Source organism: Podarcis bocagei, assembly GCF_964188305.1.
Source record: "Podarcis bocagei genome assembly, chromosome: 3".
Lineage (NCBI taxonomy): Eukaryota > Metazoa > Chordata > Lepidosauria > Squamata > Lacertidae > Podarcis > Podarcis bocagei.
This window is the reverse complement of record NC_138127.1, coordinates 102,363,639-102,385,248: the sequence shown is the minus strand read 5'-3', so window position 1 is coordinate 102,385,248 and position 21,610 is coordinate 102,363,639. Positions and strand designations below refer to the sequence as shown.

Genomic DNA, 21,610 nt, shown 5'->3' with positions numbered 1-21,610 from the left:
TCTAGCGAATTTTTCGTCTTGCGAAGCACGGTTTTAACGGTTTAACAAAGTCGCGAGACGTTTTCGTCTTGCGAAGCAAACCCATAGGGAAATTCGTCTTGCGAGGCAAATCGAAAACGGAAAAACCTTTCGTCTAGCGAGTTTTTTGTCTTGCGAGGCGTTCGTCTTGCGGGGCACCACTGTACTGAGGGAGAAGAGGGTATCTTCACACTCTTTCAGTCTATCAAAATGGCACTGACAATATTAGACCATGGCGTTTGTCAGAACTGCTTATATCAACCTATTCAGCTGAAATTTACCTAGTACTTCCTGTCACTAGTCTATTGTTTGAACATGTCTTGGTCACGTATAAGCATATTCCATTTTTAACCAAGATCTGCAAATATTGATTTTTGTCTGGTACATGACACATTAAGCAAATGTGGTGGTTGAAAGAAGAAAGGCAAACAGGTGGAGACTGGCCAAAGACATGCTCAGGTTGGTGAGAGGGGGCTTAATTCACCCTAATGCACCAGCCCCCTCCCGGTTGTGTTCCTTCATTTTCAACCTCCCTCTCCATTGGGGCTGTGGTGAATAATTACAGGATATTGTGGTAAGTGGACTTCTGGAGGAGATGGGGAATGAGGACATGGTTGAGTGTGTGACCCAATCCTGAGAGATATTGAGCAATGTACGTGTGGATCAGCCCTAACCCAGAGACAATGGCTTGGGCCAAGGGGTCATCAGTGTTACGATATAGTTCAATTCCACCTTAAAAGGGTACAGGCATGATTGTTGTGTGTCACATGCCTGTTTACTTCCAGCACAGTCTGCTGGGAACTTCTGTTTGTATATAGCTTTTGTGTTACTGCTGTTTTGCTGGAGACGAAGGGAAGCAGACATGTTTTCCTCTGTTCCTGAACTATGCTGAATAAAATGCTGTACATTATGCTTACACATTTCTCTGCCTGCCTCTTCCGCTGTGAGAAGATTTACACACTCTGCTGACAGAGCGTGCACGGGTCTCTAAACGTATCTGAGGCCCGTGTCGCTGATAGATGCTGTTTCCAAGGGAGACCCAGCTGGGGGCCTGCCTGATGCCCCCGTCTCCCTGGCAGTATCCCAACAATCAGGAAGGGAGCCCAGCAGCAAAAAGAGAGACAGAGAGATGAATCGCAATCTGATTTGCAGGTACTTACGGTTGTCATAAATCGGGTTGGAGATGACTGGGGCAAGGGGTAGCATGCAGTTGCCATGTTCGTCAGGGAGGAAAGCTTGGAAGCAGAGCCTCACCACGTTGAGGTTGTACTCTTCAATGGCCATCAGCTCCTCTTCAGATACTGTGGAAAGAAAGACAGCCCAGAAGTGAGGACAGGGCTGTAGGACAATTGCATCACAGTGGCACCTGCTGAGGTCCAGGGGTCTAGGTGAGCTGGCTCGTCCTGTTTCACATCGCAGTCCATACATTCCAGCCTATCATCCGCAGATCTCAATTCTAATAAGTTCACATCACCTATTTTCACGTCAATTTTACAGTCCTCTATGCAAGGCTGTATTTAACTTATATGCAGAATTCATCAAAAGGCTGGGCTGGATGAATCCCAAGCCGGAATCAAGATTGCCAGAAGAAATATCAACAACCTCAGATATGCAGATGACACAACCTTGATGACAGAAAGTGAGGAGGAATTAAAGAAACCTTTAATGAGGGTGAAAGAGGAGAGCGCAAAATATGGTCTGAAGCTCAACATCAAAAGAACTAAGATCATGGCCACTGGGCCCATCACCTCCTGGCAAATAGAAGGTGAAGAAATGGAGGCAGTAAGAGATTTTACTTTCTTGGGCTCCATGATCACTGCAGATGGTGACAGCAGCCACGAAATTAAAAGACGCCTGCTTCTTGGTAGAAAAGCAATGACAAACCTAGTCAGCATCTTAAAAAGCAGAGACATCACCTTGCCAACAAAGGTCCGTATAGTTAAAGCTATGGTTTTCCCAGTAGTGATGTATGGAAGTGAGAGCTGGACCATAAAGAAGTCTGATCGCCGAAGAATTGATGCTTTTGAATTATGGTGCTGGAGGAGACTCATGAGAGTCCCATGGACTGCAAGAAGATCAAACCTATCTATTCTGAAGGAAATCAGCCCTGAGTGCTCCCTGGAAGGACAGATCCTGAAGCTGAGGCTCCAATACTTTGGCCACCTCATGAGAAAAGAAGACTCCCTGGAAAAGACCCTGATGTTGGGAAAGATTGAGGGCACAAGGAGAAGGGGACAACAGAGGATGAGATGGTTGGACAGTGTTCTCAAAGCTACCAGCATGAGTTTGACCAAACTGCAGGAGGCAGTGGAAGACAGGAGTGCCTGGCGTGCTCTGGTCCATGGGGTCACAAAGAGTCGGACACGACTAAACAACAAATGCAAGGCTGTAAATTTTTTTCCCATTGGGGAAAGAAGAGTTTTGCTCATTTCAGAAATAATTTTTAAAAATGCATTATTTGCAGCATATTAATCTTGGTGAAAGGACCGTATTTCAGTGGTATGGAATATAGGAGGTGCTTTGAATGCATCTCCAAGTAGGGCTGGAAATACTCCTTGTCTGAAACCTTGGAGAACTGCTGCCATTCAGCATTGACAGAAAAAGCATGTAAACACAGCAATTACTTGAATTGCTTCACAAATTTTGCAAGGCGGTTCTCCAAGCAAGGACACATGTACAACAATGTATATGCCCTATAGGGGAAAGAGTGTATTAAAATAATTATATTAGCGAAAATAACATACCAAAAATACATTATACCCGGATAGACCAATTTGCAAAAATTGCACTATTGTGTAGGAAAACGGATAGATTGGGAGAAATTTGCTCTAGAACGCCGGTGAATTTTCACAGCTACTTTTTGGCAAATAAAAAAATTGCAAAATGATGTGGAAATGTGGAGCACTAAACTTAAAGCTTGGAGAGAAGCCAAAACCAGCAGATTCACCCATTCCTAGCTCTAAGCTGGTCATGGAAGTCCATTCCGGCTGCCTCTCGCAGCTCTACCTGCTACAAGGAAACTTGCACAGCTTCCTTCTGCCTTGAAGTTTTGCTCATTCACTTTAATGCAGAGAGGCAGCATCTTGCATGCCAGGTGACATGCTTGCAGAGCTATCTTCCTCCACTGGAGTAAATGGAGAAGTGTTCATATGTGGGAGCTCCCTGAACCACATTAGAAATGCAAGCAGGCAGCTTGGAAGCAAGCTACAAATCTATGTCAAAATTAAAAGAGGCCTGCTTCTTGGGAGAAAAGCAATGACAAACCTAGACAGCATCTCAAAAAACAGAGACATCACCTTGCCAACAAAGGTCCGTATAGTTAAAGCTGTGGTTGTCCCAGTAGTGATGTATGGAAGTAAGAGCTGGACCATAAAGAAGGCTGATCACCAAAGAATTGATATTTTTGAATTATGGTGCTGGAGGAGACTCTTGAGAGTCCCATGGACTGCAAGAAGATCAAATCTATCCATTGTTAAGGAAATCAGCCATGAGTGCTCACTGGAAGGAGAGATCATGAAGCTGAGGCTCCAGTACTTTGGCCACCTCATGAGAAGAGAAGACTCCCTGGAAAAGACCCTGATGTTGGGAAAGATGGGGGGCACAAGGAGAAGGGGACGACAGAGGACGAGATGATTGGACAGTGTTCTCAAAGATACCAACATGAGTTTGACCAAACTGCGGGAGGCAGTGGAAGACAGGAGTGCCTGGCGTGCTCTGGTCCATGGGTCACAAAGAGTCGGACACGACTAAACGACTAAACAACAACAACACAAATCTATGATTGCTACTCATCACATCCTTACGATTATTGCTCTTTCTTTTGCCTTTCTCTAATTTGCAGCTGAGAAAAAGAGGAAGAAGGTTTCTCTTGGGCTATTTTTAAATTCCACTTCCTACTGCAAGAATGTAAGAGAGCATGGTAAACACTTGTGTGTCCCCCCCCCCCTTATAGGTACTATGATAACAATACTTAGTGTTCATGCAGAACTTTTGCTGAAGCACTATATGTGCATGCTCTCAGTAATCCGTACAAGAACCAGTAATGTAGGCCAGTCTAATCACTGCCATGGTGCAAACAGGGATATCTGTGTGTGTGGACAAGGCGTGTGGCTGTCTTAAGGCCCCCCAGTGAGCTGTGAAGTAAAGAGGAACGGAAGCCTGCTCCTAACCGCCCAATGTGTTTCCACACAATGTCTTCCTCAGGGGTGATAGTTGCACTTTCACCTGCCTTTAAAAGGTGTTTCCTCCAAAGGTGAGACTTGAAGCAGGTGTTTCCGGAGCCTCAGCTCACACTTCTTAACCACTAAACTGCAACATCATATTTTTCAACACGACAGCAGTTCCTGTACTGCCACCTCCACCAGAAAATTCTACCCTGGAACATGAAAGAGCCAGCCCAACCTATGGGCAAGTGAAGCAGTTGGCCATCAGTAGAAAGTAGCAGAGGACCAGATTCTGAGCATGTGGGCACTGTAAGGAATCACCATGGATGTGCAGGCAAAGCACGCTCTCAAAGAACGACCAATGACCTTCACAAACCAGTCTTACTGTTATGAATTAACCTTCGACAACAACAACCTCTCCATTTCCGGCAACTATCACTCAGTGAATATTTTGTGGAATTTGCTGGTTGCCAGCATTAACAGTAGGGCTGGCCATAGCGAGGTGACATTTGAACAGCAAATTGTCTGGCCCAGAGTCACAGCCACTGTGCTATTATGGGTTCTCAGGAGGGACAGGTCATCTCATCTGTCAAGAGATACTCTGCAGGAGAGAAGTATTTACATTGCCTACTGCTCACAGACACGGGTGGCACTGTGGGTTAAACCACAGAGCCTAGGACTTGCTGATCAGAAAGTCGGCGGTTCTAATCCCCACGACGGGGTGAGCTCCCGTTGCTCAGTCCCTGCTCCTGCCAACCTAGCAGTTCAAAAGCACGTCAAAGTGCAAGTAGATAAATAGGTACCGCTCCGGCGGGAAGGTAAACGGCGTTTCCGTGCACTGCTCTGGTTCGCCAGAAGCGGATTAGTCATGGTGGCCACATGACCCGGAAGCTGTACGCCGGCTCCCTCAGCCAATAAAGCGAGATGAGCACTGCAACCCCAGAGTCAGCCACGACTGGACCTAATGGTCAGGGGTCCCTTTACTTTACTGCTCACAGAAGAGGGCAACCTTCTGTTTCTTGGCTGTACATACTCTGTGTTTGTCAATGGCCCAACTACTCCAGCGTCTAAGGAGGTCAACTGCGAGCAAGCGAGATGCAACACAAGGTCACTCTCATTAATCTAGTACAGTGGTACCTCGCAAGACGAATGCCTCGCAAGACAAAAAACGCGCTAGACGAAAGGGTTTTTTGTTTTTTGAGCTGCTTCGCAAGACGATTTTCCCTATGGGCTTGCTTCGCAAGACGGAAACGTCTTGCAAGTTTGTTTCCTTTTTCTTAACACCGTTAATACAGTTGCGACTTGACTTCGATGTGCAACTCATAGAACGCGGTGTGGTAGCCTTTTTTGAGGTTTTTAAAGACTTTGGTGATTTTTGAAGCTTTTCCAAAACTTTCCCGACACCGTGCTTCGCAAGACAAAAAAAAACGCAAGACGACAAAACTCGCGGAACGAATTAATTTCGTCTTGCGAGGCACCACTGTAAAAACTTCTGTCTGCTGCGGCCAATGCTCTCTCTCTCTCTCTCTCTCTCTCTCTCTCTCACGCACACACACCATTAGTCTTTTTCTGCAAATATCCTGGCAACAGGTGGAAGGAAACATTGTAAAATTCAGGCATACAAGAGATCTGAGAGAATGTTTTATTATTTGTTACATCGTTTCCCCCTATAAAAATTGCATTTTGGCTCTGGGGCTGCTAATGTTTTCCCTGCTCCTGTGTGCTTTTCAAAGCAGCCTTGAGAGGAGGAAATCTGCAGCTGCTGTTTGTGCTGAAATCAGCACGGTGAGCAACTTCTTCCCTTGCTGATTTCAACAAATGATATAGCTGTTAAAGGTACAGGAGTGAGCAGACCAGGTTACATAATGAAGCAAGGCATAGAGGCAAACAACTGTGAACTTTTTTTTGGGGGGGATGCACTGAGATCATATGCTTGGACAGAGAATGACTCCCCGGGGCTTGATTACAAAGAAGAGAAAAAGAGTTTGGATTTGATATCCCGCTTTATCACTACCCTAAGGAGTCTCAAATCTCCTCTCCCTTCGTCCCCCACAACAAACACTCTGTGAGGTGAGTGGGGCTGAGAGACTTCAGAGAAGTGTGACTGGCCCAAGGTCACCCAGCAGCTGCATGTGGAGGAGCGGGGAATCGAACCCAGTTCACCAGATTACGAGTCCGCCGCTCTTAACAACTACCCCACACTGGCTCAAACACACACCTATTTGAAAATGCAAAGGCCATTTAGAACTTCACAGTGAGTTTTGTGATTTTTCAGGAAAGGGGAGCTGGCAAAAATAAACCGGCACTTAAAATAAAAGGCCAGAGATGCTAAAAATAAAGGAAACGAGAAGCTAAAGATGAAATAACAAAGATGTGGCAAGGACCATGGGCATCTGCGGCGGGGGTCAGAAAATGACTAGGCACTGAGTCCCATGACAGCTGGCAGGTCGAGATCCTACTCATAGCTAAGTCTCATGACCCTGTGAACACCCTCATCCCCCATAGCCCTAGGCACTAGCCCCAAACCATCCAATGCACACATTTCCAGCAGCACCTACACCCACTCAAGCCCCCTCCCCAAACACCAGACACCTTCACCTACTAGTACACTATGTTCACAAAATACCAGCTTTCGCCCACTCAACACACAAGCCCATGACTCAATCACCCACAGGCAAACTCCCCCTTGCGTGTTTGGGCCCAGACTGCCACACCTCCCCCCCCCCATCCACCCACATTTATTTGTGGGCACTGCAGACATTGATAGCTGCCAGGCTGCGTAAAGAGTTCTAAGAAACACTCTCCTTATTAACTGTCCTGTGTTAAGCATGCCCTGTCTGACTGCTCCTTCCCCACAGCCTCTCTGGCTGCAGCAGAGTCCTCACTGCTTCCTCTAATGCAGAGGTTCCCTAACTTATTTGGCCGACCAATCCCTTTTCAGAAAAAACAAATAAATTACCCAGCACCCCCCCCCCCGGAAATCTGCCTTCTTTAAGCGGACAAAGAGAGAGATGCAGCGACTAATTTCCGTTCTTTTATGTATCTGTATTCCTTATTATGTCCTGCAACATAGTAAAGAAAGATGCTGTTGTAAATAATAATAATAATAATAAGGCTAAAGGGTAAAGGGACCCCTGACCATTAGGTCCAGTCGTGGCTGACTCTGGGGTTGCAGTGCTCATCTCGCTTTATTGGCCGAGAGAGCCGGCATACAGCTTCCGGGTCATGTGGCCAGCATGACTAAGCCGCTTCTGGCAAACCAGAGCAGTGCACGGAAACGCCGTTTACCTTCCCACCAGAGTGGTACCTATTTATCTACTTGCACTTTGACGTGCTTTTGAACTGTTAGGTTGGCAGGAGCAGGGACTGAGCAACGGGAGCTCACCCCGTCGCGGGGATCCGAACCGCCGACCTTCTGATCAGCAAGTCCTAGGCTCTGTGGTTTAACCCACAGCACCACCCGCATAATAATAATACTAATAATTTTTATTTATACCCCGCTTTCCCTGGCCAGAGCGAGGCTCAGGCAGGCTAACTCCAGTAAAATTACAATATAAACATAATGGGGGGGACCCCAATTTAAAAGACAGGTTAAAATGCAATTTAAAACGCAGCCTCATTTTAAAAGTGGTCCATAGATCAAAACCATAAGGGGAGGGAAACATAAGGGTCAGACTGAGTCTAAACCAAAGGCCAAGCGGAACAGCTCTGTCTTGCAGGCCCTGAGGAAAGATGTCAAGTCCCGCAGGGCCCTGGTCTCTTGTGACAGAGTGTTCCACCAAGTCGAGGCCAGTCCTGAAAAGGCCCTGGCCCTAGAGAGACCTAGTTAAGACACACTGAAGGTGCTGCAGCCTGCCATTGACCAAATAGGCAGGCAAACTGCGATCCGCCTCTCGGGTCTGGGGGAAGTCAAAAAGGGTTCACCCAAGTCCAGGGAAAGCCCTCGCCTCCAGCATGGCTGCCAGATTGAGGGGGGGGGGGGCATTGTTACTGTCCCACAATGGCACCTGACCTGGCTGTAAGCGTCATTACAAAACAGACTATACACGTATGAACGGTTTTTCATATTTCTCTTCTCTTCTTTGTTTATGCTTCCACTGCCCCCTTATTTTTATTCAACACCCCCCAATTGCACCCGAGGCTACTACCACCCCCCTCAATTGTTCCAGTGCCCCCCAAGGGGCAATATGTGTTTGGAGGCAGTTGGAGGACAGATGGCGGCTAAGAGATTGAGGTTGAATCCTGACAAGACAGAAGTACTGTTTTGGGGGGACAGGAGGCGGGCAGGTGTGGAGGATTCCCTGGTCCTGAATGGGGTAACTGTGCCCCTGAAGGACCAGGTGCGCAGCCTGGAAGTCATTCTGGACTCACAGCTGTCCATGGAGGCGCAGGTCAAATCTGTATCCAGGGCAGCTGTTTACCAGCTCCATCTGGTACGTAGGCTGAGACCCTATCTGCCTGCAGACTGCCTCGCCAGAGTGGTGCATGCTCTGGTTATCTCCCGCTTGGACTACTGCAATGCGCTCTACGTGGGGCTACCTTTGAAGGTGACACGGAAACTACAACTAATCCAGAATGCGGCAGCTAGACTGGTGACTGGGAGTGGCCGCCAAGACCACATAACACCGGTCTTGAAAGACTTACACTGCCTCCCAGTACATTTCCGAGCACAATTCAAAGTGTTGGTGCTGAACTTGAAAGCCCTGAACGGCCTCCGTCCAGTATACCTGAAGGAGCATCTCCACCCCCATCATTCTGCCCGGACACTGAGGTCCGGCGCTGAGGGCCTTCTGGCGGTTCCCTCGCTACAAGAAGCCAAGTTACAGGGAACCAGGCAGAGGGCCTTCTTGGTAGTGGCACCTGCCCTGTGGAATGCCCTCCCACCAGATGTCAAAGAGAACAACAACTACCAGACTTTTAGAAGACATCTGAAGGCAGCCCTGTTTAGGGAAGCTTTTAATGTTTAAAAGGTTATTGTATTTCAATATTTTGTTGGAAGCCGCCCAGAGTGGCTGGGGAAACCCAGCCAGATGGGCGGGGTATAAATAATAAATCATCATCATCATCATCATTATTATTATTATTATTATTATTATTATTATTATTATTATTATTATTATTATTATTATAATATCACGCACTTTGGGAAACACTGTTCTAATGAAATTATATCACTCCCCATATATGTACACACTGCATTGGAAGCACATTTCCCCACATCCCACCAGGACCCTGGGAACTCATCCAACACAAAGCTACAACTCCCAGCACCCTTAATGAACTACAGTTCCCAGGATTCTTGTGTGTGGGGGGGGAGCTTTAAATGTATAGTGTGTATACAGGGAGTGTGATTGCTTCTCTGTCTTCCAGCGAGATGTTTCCAGCCCACAACCAAAGCATGAAAGCAGGTAGCCCTAATCTGTTATTCAATTTCCACCCTCAGCCACAAGTGGCATTCAAAGTGGAATCGGACCGGGAGGCTCCTTCCAATATCTCTGCTGACAGCTGTCCTCCTACACCTTAATCTCTGTTTCTACCGGCATCCCACTGAAAGCTTGTGCTTTACTAGCGAGCTCATTAACCACGGCCAATCCCACAGAGGAGAGAGCTGCTTCCTCATGATCGCAGCCTCCCTGTGACGTGTCAGTTTCGGTGGAACGATTGCACTGAACTGTAGGAGGGCCGCAGAGTGTGATAGATAGGGGAGCTTTCGCGGAGAGCTGGCGCAGGCCTGTGTGACGCCCTGATGCGAGTTGCGCAAAGCAAAGTGAAACCCACAACTCTTCCCTCCTCTGCCGACCTTCAAGCAATCCCACCTGTTCGGCGAACACTTTGCTCAGGCCTTGCTGCTTTTCAAAGCTGCAACTCTGCATAGTGGTACCTCGGGTTAAGAACTTAATTCATTCCGGAGGTCCGTTCTTAACCTGAAACTGTTCTTAACCTGAAGCACCACTTTAGCTAATGAGGCCTCCCACTGCCGCCGGGCCGCCGGAGCACGATTTCTGTTGTGGATCGAGGGCCCCGACCCCGCTAAGTGAAATAAATACACATGGACACGTGGTATAAGGTTAATGGGCAAGAAAAGGCCACAACTTTATTGATTACAGCAGTGAAAAGGTATTGGCTTAGGCATTGGATGACTATAGGTGGTGGGTTTATTCAACAGTAGGTGGAGCCTGTTGATGCTCATCCAACTATAGGCTCACCCCCTGATGTCACCGAGGGTCGTGCCATGGCCTCCCGCCAAGCAGGCATCGCACGGAATACACGACCGCCATATTCCTTTAACGGAATAACCCACGGTAGATAGCATAGGCGATGGCCACACCTAGCCCTTGACACATCACAACACATGAATCCAATGCCTAACCTACCCACCAATACCACAAAAGTTGTGACGATTGCTACGAGGTAGGCGAAAAAACCAAAAAGCCTAATGCCAAATGGAAAAATTCCTACCAGGCCCCCCAGACAACCGGGGCAACCAACCTAAGGTCCATAGCAAGGCCAAAAACCTAGACCCTGAGCTAAATGGGAGTGGAGGGTGGGTGACTCGCTGCGGGACGACGAGGACTGAGGGGGAGGAGAAGGTAAGGAGGGGCAGGGGCTAAGGCCCCTGCCAGGGTGGAGTCCAGGCTCCCGCCCACAACCACTCCCCTCTCTTGCAGGGAGGAGAGTCTTTCTCATCCTGAGGCTAAGTTCTTAACCCGAGGTACTATTTCTGGGTTGGCGGAGTCTGTAACCTGAAGCGTATGTAACCCGAGGTACCACTGTATGTAGTTTAAAAAAACTCATTGACAACAATGCACAGTCCAACTTCGCTTGTCGAACGTAATCCATTCTGGAAGGCCGTTCATCTTCCAAAACGTTCGACAACTAAAAACTGAAAGCAGAAGCCTCAATACAATAGGGAAACTCAAAACGGAAGCAGGTTTACTTTCAGGTTTTTGTCGTCCGGAAGCCGAAACGTTCCAAAACGGAGGGGTTTGGGAACTGAGGTTTGACTGTACAGCATTTCAACCATTTGTAATACATGAAACATTAAATAATATATACAGTGCCAAAATAATAATGACATGCGCAACTCAATAGCTCAGAGCCAAGCAGTCCACATGTTCCTTAAATACGTCCATGAGAGCAACTCTCTATACTGTGTACAGTGGTACCTCTGGATACAAACGGGATCTGTTCTGGAGCCCTGTTCGCATCTAGAAGCAAACGTAACTAGCAACAGCACGTCTGCGCACGCCACTTTTTGCTGCTTTTGCGCATGACATAATTTTGAGCGTCTGCGCATGCGCATGCACAAGCGGCGAAACGCGGAAGTAACGCGCTCCGTTACTTCTGGGTTGCCGTGGAGCGCAACTCGAATGCGCTCAACCCAAAGCGCATTCAACGCGAGGTATGACTGTACTTGTTCTGGTGCGATCCCAACGGAACTCCGACAATGGCATTAAATATATTAACTAAGATTTCGTATACTGGAAGTTGTTGAAATGCCGTACATTATTGTTAATGAATTTTTGTAAACTACATACTCAACTGTAGGAAAAGTAAAATCTGAAATGTAACAAAAATTGAGACAGAAACTCCTTAAAATCCCAGTGTGTTCTGAGTCTGAGTTAATAATAGGCGGGTTATGTCACATTTAAGGGAAACTATGGACTACTTTCAGCATTCTCAAAAAAAGAAAAAAAAGAAAGAAACCATTTACTCATCTATTTATTGCAACTAACTAACCAGATTTTGGTTTGGGTTTTTTAAAAAACCAAAACAAAAACACAGATTGCTAAATGAACTGTAACGTTTCATTGATTTATAAGATTTCTTAAATTTTAAAATGCAAAGGGAGTCAACGACGTGTACAAGATAATGAAATACAGTGGTGCCTCACAAGACGAAATTAATTCGTTCCGCAAGTTTTTTCTTCTTGCGAGTTTTTCGTCTTGCGCAGCACGGTTTCCCATAGGAATGCATTGAAAATCAATCAATGCGTTCCTATGGAAACCGCCTTCAGACCAGGTCCGGGGACAGTCTGTCCCCCGACCTCTTCTGAAGGCTGGGGGGAGGGGGGACAAAGGCTTTTCTTCCCACCCCCAGCATTTTAAAAAACCCCGGGACAGCGGAGGACTTCTCCGCTGTCCGGGGCGATCTTAAAATGCTGGCGGGCGGCATTTTAAAATCGCCCCGGGACAGCGGAGGACTTCTCCGCTGTCCGGGGCGATTTAAAAGCCCCTGGGAAGGCAGGCAGGGGGGGACAAAGACTTTCGCCCCCCGCCAGCCTTCAGAAGAGGTCCTGGACCTCTTCTGAAGGCGGGCGGGGGGCGAAAGTCTTTGCTCCCCCCCCGCCTGCCTTCAAAAGCCGTCCGGGACAGCGGAGAAACACAGCGCGTTTCTCCGCTCACCCGGGAAGGCAGGCGGGGGGAGCAAAGACTTTTGCGCCCCGCCTGCCTTCAGAAGAGGTCCTGGACCTCTTCTGAAGGCGGGCGGGGGGCGAAAGTCTTTGCTCCCCCCCCCGCCTGCCTTCAAAAGCCATCCGGGATAGCGGGAAGCGCTTCCCTGCTATCCCGGACTGCTTTTAAAATGCTGGCGGTGGGGAGCAAAGCCTTTCGGCCCCCGCCGGCCTTCCTGGACCTCTTCTGAAGGCCGGAGGGGGGGGAGGCTTTGCTCCCCACCGCCAGCATTTAAAAGAGGTCCCCGGAGATTTCCCTATGGGCTTTCTTCTTGTGAAGCAAGCCCATAGGGAAATTCGTCTTGCGAAGCAACTCGCAAACGGAAAACCCTTTCGTCTTGCGGGTTTTCCGTCTTGCGAGGCATTCGTCTTGCGGGGCACCACTGTACACACTTTTGTATTCCCACAGCAAATGGATGGAATCAGCGGCTCAACTGAGACAGCAGGCTAAACCATGGATTGCCCCAAACACAAGTTTGAGCCAAACCATGACTTGGTTCAGTCATAAGGTAAGGAAAAGAAGGGCTGCACCACCAATCGGGGGGGAGGGGGGGAAACCACGCATGTGCAGAAATTATATTTTAATGATCTCTGGCATAGAAGGTGCAAGAAAATACAGAATGAGGTGTAGTCTAAATTGCCAAAAAATATGTAATCATCCCAATGTCAAGCGTTAGGCCAGGCTTCCTCAACCTTGGCCCTCCAGATGTTTTTGGCCTACAACTCCCATGATCCCTAGCTAGCAGGGCCAGTGGTCAGGGATGATGGGAACTGTAGTCTCAAAACATCTGGAGGGCCGAGGTTGAGGAAGCCTGCGTTAGGCACTTAAACAACCAACCAGACAAACAGCTAGCCTTGAACCACCTTGCCGAAAAATAAGTAAGTCTCCCACTATAGTATATTTTGCTCCCTCCTCCTCAGCGCCCCCCAATATTCTCCTCTTCCACTCACACACTGTTCACGGGACACCGATGGTCCTGCAAATGGGAGCGTGGCCAGGGAGAATTATGCTCAGTACAGTGTTACCTCGGGTTACCAACGCTTCAGGTTTGAGACGCTTCAGGTTACAGACTCCGATAACCCAGAAATAGTACCTCGGGTTAAGAACTTTGCTTCAGGATGAGAACAGAAATCGTGCGGTGGCAGCAGGAGGCCCCATTAGCTAAAGTGGTACTTCAGGTTAAGAACAGTTTCAGGTTAAGAACAGACCTCCGGAACGAATTAAGTACTTAACCTGAGGTACCACTGTACTACAAAAAACAAACAAACCAACACAGTCCAGTAAGTACGTTCACTGGTCACAGAGTGCAGGATGTAGGGGAATGGGGAACTGGTGAGGGAGAAGTGAAGGAATGGAGTGCCTTTGACGGGGGTGTGGCTGGCTGGCTGGCAGGCTGGAGCACTGAACTGAAGTTCTCCTCCTTACTGCAATATTAATAATACTGACCTATCTAAAGTGAATTGGGACGCGGGTGGCACTGTGGTTTAAACCACAGAGCTTAGGACTTGCCGATCAGAAGGTTGGAGGTTCGAATCCTCGTGACGGGGTGACCTCCCGTTGCTCAGTCCCAGCTCCTGCCAACCTAGCAGTTCGAAAGCTCGTCAAAGTGCAAGTAGATAAATAGGTACCGTTTCGGCGGGAAGGTAAACGGCGTTTCCATGCGCTGCTCTGGTTTGCCAGAAGCGGCTTAGTCATGCTGGCCACATGACCCGGAAGCTGTACACCGGCTCCCTCGGCCAGTAAAGCGAGATGAGCGCCGCAACCCCAGAGTTGGCCACGACTGGACCTAATGGTCATGGGTCCCTTGACCTTATCTAAAGTGAATACTGGAAGGCACGACTAGGGAACCTTTTCAGCCCAGTGGACCAGATCTTTGACCTCCAAGACCCCAGCAGGTGAACTTAGACAGGTGGGCAGCCCAATAACCAGCTGATCGTCAATGATTTGGAAAGTGCCGCAGAAGGTGCTTTGAAAGCACTGGTGATTGGCGGTGCCTTCAAAGCCCCTTTTAGCCAAGCCTCACCTATCCCCGGTCTGTGCTGGATGTTAGGAACATAACAAGACAAAGTATGCAAAGCACTTGAACGCTTAAAAGCACCATCCAAATCAAAGGAATAACAACACATTGGGAATAAAGGAGAATTTGCAAAGCCCAGTTTACAGAGCCTTTGGTTTTCCTTTTCGACCTCTTTCCTTTTTCCTTCCCCACCCACACCAGATAAGAGACTGGACATTGCCAAAAGGAAACATATCTCTGCAAGTATGAGTCAATGGTAGAGGGCTGGTGGCATGACTAAAGCCTTGCCAACTCGACACACGGCAAGTGGGTGGGAAGTTGTCCCACCAGCCTCTCTGCCTTGTGGGTGGCAAAGTGGCCGTCGTATGATGAGTTCAACCTTTCAGTTCAGCATCATGTGGTAAGGGAAGCAATTCTGTGATGTACTTCATGATCCCCTTTAGGTAACGACTGTGTCTGAGGAAACTACTTAGTGTGAAGAAGGTCCAAGGCTCAACTGCCAGCATCTCCTGCTAAAAAGGCTCAGGTAGCAGGTGATGATACAGGTCTCTGTCTGAGAGCCACTGCTTGAGTAAGGTTAAAAAAAAAGGAGAAAGGACCCCTGGACGGTTATCATGGAACTTTGGAGTGTCAGGCATAGCCCTACTGGCTTTAGCCCAAACGTAGCAGAGTTTTCCTGCACAGCGAGGAAGCTAGTTGCGGCAGTAATGACTAGTCAGCTAGACTCAGAATAACTATTTACAGGATTTATTAAAAGGAAAAATAAAACCAGCAGAGTTTCTGCATACAAATAAAAGCAAAATAAATCCTCTTTCTTTCTTTCTCTCTCTCTCTCATAACCATACACAGCACTTCTAACTCCTAACACACCTCACACCAAACTGAGCTAACAATCCCTTGATAACAGAGTTGAGTGCTGCTCGTTAACCAATCAGAGTGAGTAGTTTCTAGGTCAAGCAGACCTGGGCTTTCTGCCAAGAGTAAATTGACACCAGCTTGAGTTAATTGGTGAAGCTAGAATCTGCAAGTTTCCCACGAGAACCAATTAACAGAAACTGAAACCGAAACTGAACACCCCCTCACAGATTCTGCTGAACAATTAACTCCAAATACACCTATGTAGGAGATCATTTTTCCAGCAAACCTAAACCCTTGCACATTCGCTTGTTCTTTATCTTTGCCAATGGTTTAGTTAACACATCTGCTACATTTTCTTCACTTGACACATAAGTACAGGTGATTACATTGTCTTGTACACAGCAACGTACATTTTGGTATTTTACAGAGATATGTTTGGAACGCGATTTGAAACCCTCTGTTTTACTTAAGGTTATACAAGCCTGATTATCAATGTAAACTTGTACTGGTTCTCCACAATTTACATTTAAATCTGCCAACAAATGCTTGAAATAAATCACCTCGTTGCACAATTCACTCAATGCGGCGTACTCTGATTCCGTTGATGACACACTTACAACGTCTTGTTTGCGTGACCGCCAGCTGATTAAAGCTCCACCGACCATTATGACTAGTCCTGTGACAGATTTTCTATCTGGCAAATTTCCCCAGTCACTATCACAGTAGCAACTCAGCATTTCGTCCTCGGAAGAATTTAATTGTAACATATAGCCAATTGTCTGTTTCAGATACCTCAGAACTTGTTTTACCCCTTTCCAGGCATTTAGTGTGGGTTTTGAGACCAATCTACTTAATATGCCTACTGCGTAGCTAATATCAGGTCTGGACCACTGTGCTATATACAATAAACTTCCAATTACAGAGTGATATACATCAGGGTGTTCAAATTCAGGACTCTCATCTATGTGAAGTGTTTTTATGAAACCTGGATCCATAGGCACCGCTGCCCCTTTGCAATCCTGCATCCTGTATGTAGTCAGTAGTTGTTTAATTTTGTTCTGCTGACTAATTAGGCAGCTGCCATCTTGGGCCCAGCACACTTCCAACCCTAGATATGTCCTAACCGGGCCTAAGTCTTTTGTACACCCACCTGCAGCCTACAATCTTTGCCCCCTCAGGCGCTGCTACTGGTGTAAAAACCTTGTGCTCATTCAGAGAGGACATCTCTTCCTCCATTGCCTGTTTCCAGAGCTCTGCCTCCTCTTTTGGTAACTTTAACACCTCCTGAAAACTCTTGGGTTCTGCACTTACACTAAACACATTTGCAGTATCAGGAGAAAAACGCACCGGAGGCACTCCTTTGTTTTGTCTTTTAGATCTTCTGGGAGAAAATTTTTCTTCTGACCCACTTTCCTCCTCAGAACTACGACCTCTCTTTTGTTGCTTAGCAACTGGTCTCTGGCTAATCCCACTTTCTTGAGAGCTCTTATCTGAACTTTCCTCCCCCTCAGACTCTGACTCTCTGTGTCTACCTTCAGAGTCATGAAGCTCCTGGGAAGGTTCAAACCAAACCTCAGTATTGGCATGTAGTCTCTCCCAGCCACTATGTTCACAAAAACTGGCATTCCTGGAGATCACAATGCCATTTGTCCCTTCAGCAAAGCGGAAACCTTTTCCCAGCTCCTGGTAACCCACAAACACTAGCTGTTTGGTCTTAGGATCTCCCTTCTTTCTCATTTGTTTCGGAATTAATACCCAGGCTTTTGATCCAAACACATGCAAATGGTCAATTTTAGGTTTTTTCTGAAACAATTTAAAGTACGGGGTTGTACCTATTGTTTGATGAAAGAGCCTATTTTGGAGATAACACGCGGTGAGCATGCTCTCCCCCCAATAAGACATGGGTAAATCAGCATCATCAAGCATGGCAAACATCATATCTTGTAAAGATCTGTTTTTTCGCTCTGCAACGCCATTCTCCTCTGGGGAAAAAACGTTCGTTTTCCTATGCCCAATGCCACGCTTTTGTAACCAATCTCTAAAGGCATTTGACATAAATTCGCCACCTCTGTCCGTCTGAATCCTTTTGAGTTTAATGGACAGAAATCTTTCCACAGATGCCACCCAGCCTTTAAACTTAGTGAACACGTCACCCTTATTTTTCATGGGAAAAACCCAAGAATAACGCGTGGCGTCATCCACAATTGTTAGTGAAAAGCGCGATCCACCCCTGCTTACAGCAAATGGACCAATTACGTCCATGTGAACCAGCTGTAGCGGTGACTCACTAACTCTGTCACTTCTGGGGTAAGAGACTCTGTGGGTTTTAACCTTTTTACAAACATTACAATCAAGGTACTTGTTACAACTCTTTAAATTACCCCCATCAGCCAATTCAGACATTTTTAGTACACTTTTCCAGCAAGCATGCCCCATTTTCCTATGCAATAAGTGCACACAGTTGTCATGTATAGCTTTGTTACTCACTGCAGGCTGAGATTTACTGACTACTGCTGCAACTTGAGATCCTGCTTTAAGCCAAAACAAGCCTCCCTCTGACTTAGCAGTGCCTAAAATCTCACCAGCCTTCTTAATAATGCAACTGTCTCCTTCAAAATACACTTTAAACCCAGCTTTTAGCAAACAATCTACAGACATCAGATTGCTCCTTAATGACGGCACACAAAGTACATTTTGCAGGCATTCACGAAGACAAGGAACAAAAACTGCACCCCCCGAAATCACTTCGGAAGTACTTCCGTCTGCTAGAGCCACCTGGCTGCGCTGTGCTGAGTTCTTGGAAACAAACAAGTCATCTGAATTCACGATGTGGCGAGACGCTCCCGAATCGACCACCCAGACCGCTTGTTTCTCATCAGCAATCTTGACCTCGCCGGTCACCAGCTGAGCCGACTGTTTTCGTTTGAAGAATTTCCTTTTACGCTGCTGCTGCTGCTGATCTCGTCTCTGCTCCTGCACCGGCAACTGAGACTTGACCAACTCCGGACATTGTCGTTTTAGATGCGCTGAAGACCCACATCGGAAACAACGCCTAACAGCAAACGCTGACTCCTCACCAGTACGCTGCTTTTGCTTCACCTCTGGCACGGCATGAGAACTCCTTCCAAACCGTCCACCTGTAGAAGCCTCTGCAGCCACCGACCTTTCTTGCCTCATCTGCCATTCTTCAATCAAACGCCCAGTAACGTAACTGACTGATAAATCACGCTCCTGCATGCCTTCTAGAGACAAAACTAAATTATCCCAGCTTTCCGGGAGAGAACTCAAAATAATAGCCACCTTCTCCTGCTGGTCTAACGCACAGTCTCTTTCCTGTAGCGCAACAAACTTTAACTGTAAACTGTGTAGGTGTTCCTGCATTGTAACCCCAGGCTGTAACATTGCCTTGTACAATGCCTTGCGAATGAACAGCTTGGAAACCGCTGTCTCACGCACATGGAGTTCTTTAAGTGCTTGCCACACACCTCTAGCTGTCTTGATTCCCCTCACATACGGCAACTGGGAATCTTCCAGCCCCAAGACAATTGTGGCCCTTGCTCTTTGGTCTTTATCGAGGTCTTCATCATCAGGCTTCGTAGGAAACTTACTCACCACTTGCCAGAGACGATCCCTCTGCAGCACTGCCTGCATGCGTTCCGACCACAGCAAGTAATTGGAGTCATTCAGACGCTCAAAAGCCATCTGAACTGGTTGTGAGGCCATCTTGAGAGCGATGTCCCTGGAACCCGGAACCAGCTACTCACGACCACCGAGAGAGAAAACAGGAACCACAGCACCCAGCACTCACACGCTGCAGCTGTTGTCCTTGTGTCCGCTGCGTCACCAGCTCACCACGGTCAGGAACCAGCCAGAGAACAACAACTTCTGGAACTACTGGAACCAACGCCGTTGATGCTGACACCACCGCAACTCAGGCTGGCAGCACAATGCCCATAACCTCATGGAACTTTGGAGTGTCAGGCATAGCCCTACTGGCTTTAGCCCAAACGTAGCAGAGTTTTCCTGCACAGCGAGGAAGCTAGTTGCGGCAGTAATGACTAGTCAGCTAGACTCAGAATAACTATTTACAGGATTTATTAAAAGGAAAAATAAAACCAGCAGAGTTTCTGCATACAAATAAAAGCAAAATAAATCCTCTTTCTTTCTTTCTCTCTCTCTCTCATAACCATACACAGCACTTCTAACTCCTAACACACCTCACACCAAACTGAGCTAACAATCCCTTGATAACAGAGTTGAGTGCTGCTCGTTAACCAATCAGAGTGAGTAGTTTCTAGGTCAAGCAGACCTGGGCTTTCTGCCAAGAGTAAATTGACACCAGCTTGAGTTAATTGGTGAAGCTAGAATCTGCAAGTTTCCCACGAGAACCAATTAACAGAAACTGAAACCGAAACTGAACAGGTTAAGTCCAGTCAAAGGTGACTATAGGGTTGAGGCGCTCATCTCACTTTCAGGCCGAGGGAGCCAGCGTTTGTCCACAAACATTTTCCCGGGTCATGTGGCCAGCATGACTAAACTGCTACTGGTGCACGGAGGACCATGACAAGTGCCAAAGCACATGGAAGAGCCAGTTTACCTTCCCGCCGCAGTGGTACCTATTTATCTTCTTGCACTGGCGTGCTTTCGAACTGCTAGGTTGGCAGGAGCTGGGACAGAGCAACAGGAGCTCACCCCGTTGCGGGGATTCGAACCTCTGACCTTCTGATTGGCTACCCCCAGAGGTTCAGTGGTTTAGACCACAGTGCCACCCGCATCCCTTCAGAGTAAGAAGATACTGAACTAGATGGACACATAGTTTGACCTGGTACAAGGCAACTTCCTATGCTTCACTGTTCCTCGCTGCAACCATCTATTTTCTTCAACGGCATGTTGTACAATTCACAGTTAGGCAATAATGTGTCACATAAGCGAGACAGAACCCTGTCACTCCAAGTTCTTTGACTTCAATTTGCCTGTTCAGAGCTCTCTTTTTCTGATTGTGCTTGTGGAATCCAGGGGTCCCCAATCTTTCTCAGCCCAGGGACACTTTTAGAAAATGGAGAGAGTGTTGTGGGAAGCACAAAATGCCCGTTTCACAGCAAGGAAAATTAATGATGTTCAGAAAAGAACTCCTTAAAAAGGGGGGGGGGAATTCCAGGTACACAGTAAAGTTTACATTTTTAGATGTTCCCTTAAACTAACTTCAGAGAATGCCTATACTATGAAGTGTTGGAGTAACCCTGGCTCTGACCTCCAAGTTCAGGTTGTCCTCCCTAATACTTCATTCCCATGAGACCAGGGGTAGGGAGTGTTTTTCAGCATGAGGACCTGGTTTCCTTCTGGGCAACTTTCTGAGGTTCGCACGCCCATGGTGGGTGGGGCCAGAGGCAAAGGTGGGAGGAGCAATTAATGCAAATGTTACCTTTGTAAAGCAGGCTAGTTTCGACTCACTCAAACACCCTTCCCTAGCCTTCATCGAGCTACTGGTCTAAGCTCATTCAGATGACAGGTGTGGCTGGTGCCTATTGGGTCTAGGAAGGTGGAAGGGCTGGGAGGGCAACAGAAGGTGGAGCCAGAGCGAATTACCGGTGGAGTCCACTATTTATAGTTTTGTGCCCCATCCCCCTCCCTGCCAAGCTCTGTGAAGGCGAAACTGTGCCCCGTTCACCCTGTTGGGAATAGCCTCCGCTGGCAAACAAGATGCATTCTATCAGAGCAAAGGACAAATTCCAGCTTGGCAAAAACCACTAAACAAGGGCGTGAAGAAGAAGAGTTTGGATTTTATATCCCGCTTTATCCCCCACAACAAACACTCTGTGAGGTAAGTGAGGCTGAGAGACTTCAGAGAAGTGTGACTAGCCCAGGGTTACCCAGCAGTTGCATGTGGAGGAGCAGAGACGCGAACCCGGTTCACCAGATTACGAGTCCTCCGCTCTTAACCACTACACCAAGCTGGCTCTCCGCTGAAGCAAGGCCAGTGGGCGATATGGACTCAGGAAAGAGGGTGTGGCTGCGGGGTGTGTGTGTGTGCAAAACAGGCCTGATATTCCCTAGCCCTGGCATACTATTTGTTGCATTATTTCAAGCAACATCTTCAGCAG

General features: G+C 47.5%; 1 protein-coding gene across 3 annotated transcripts in view; it reads right to left on the bottom strand.

Annotated features, from left to right (window-relative positions):
* Positions 1–21,610, bottom strand: part of REL (REL proto-oncogene, NF-kB subunit) — a 64,892-nt gene that overhangs the window by 14,385 nt on the left and 28,897 nt on the right. For all 3 annotated transcript variants that reach the window (XR_014006501.1, XM_081188618.1, XM_081188617.1), the window contains exon 5: positions 1,179–1,319. Coding sequence is in view for 2 of the 3 variants with exons in the window: in XM_081188618.1 (XP_081044744.1) it covers positions 1,179–1,319 (141 nt within the window). In the remaining variant the exon portion in view is untranslated. The remainder of the gene's footprint in view (positions 1–1,178; positions 1,320–21,610) is intronic.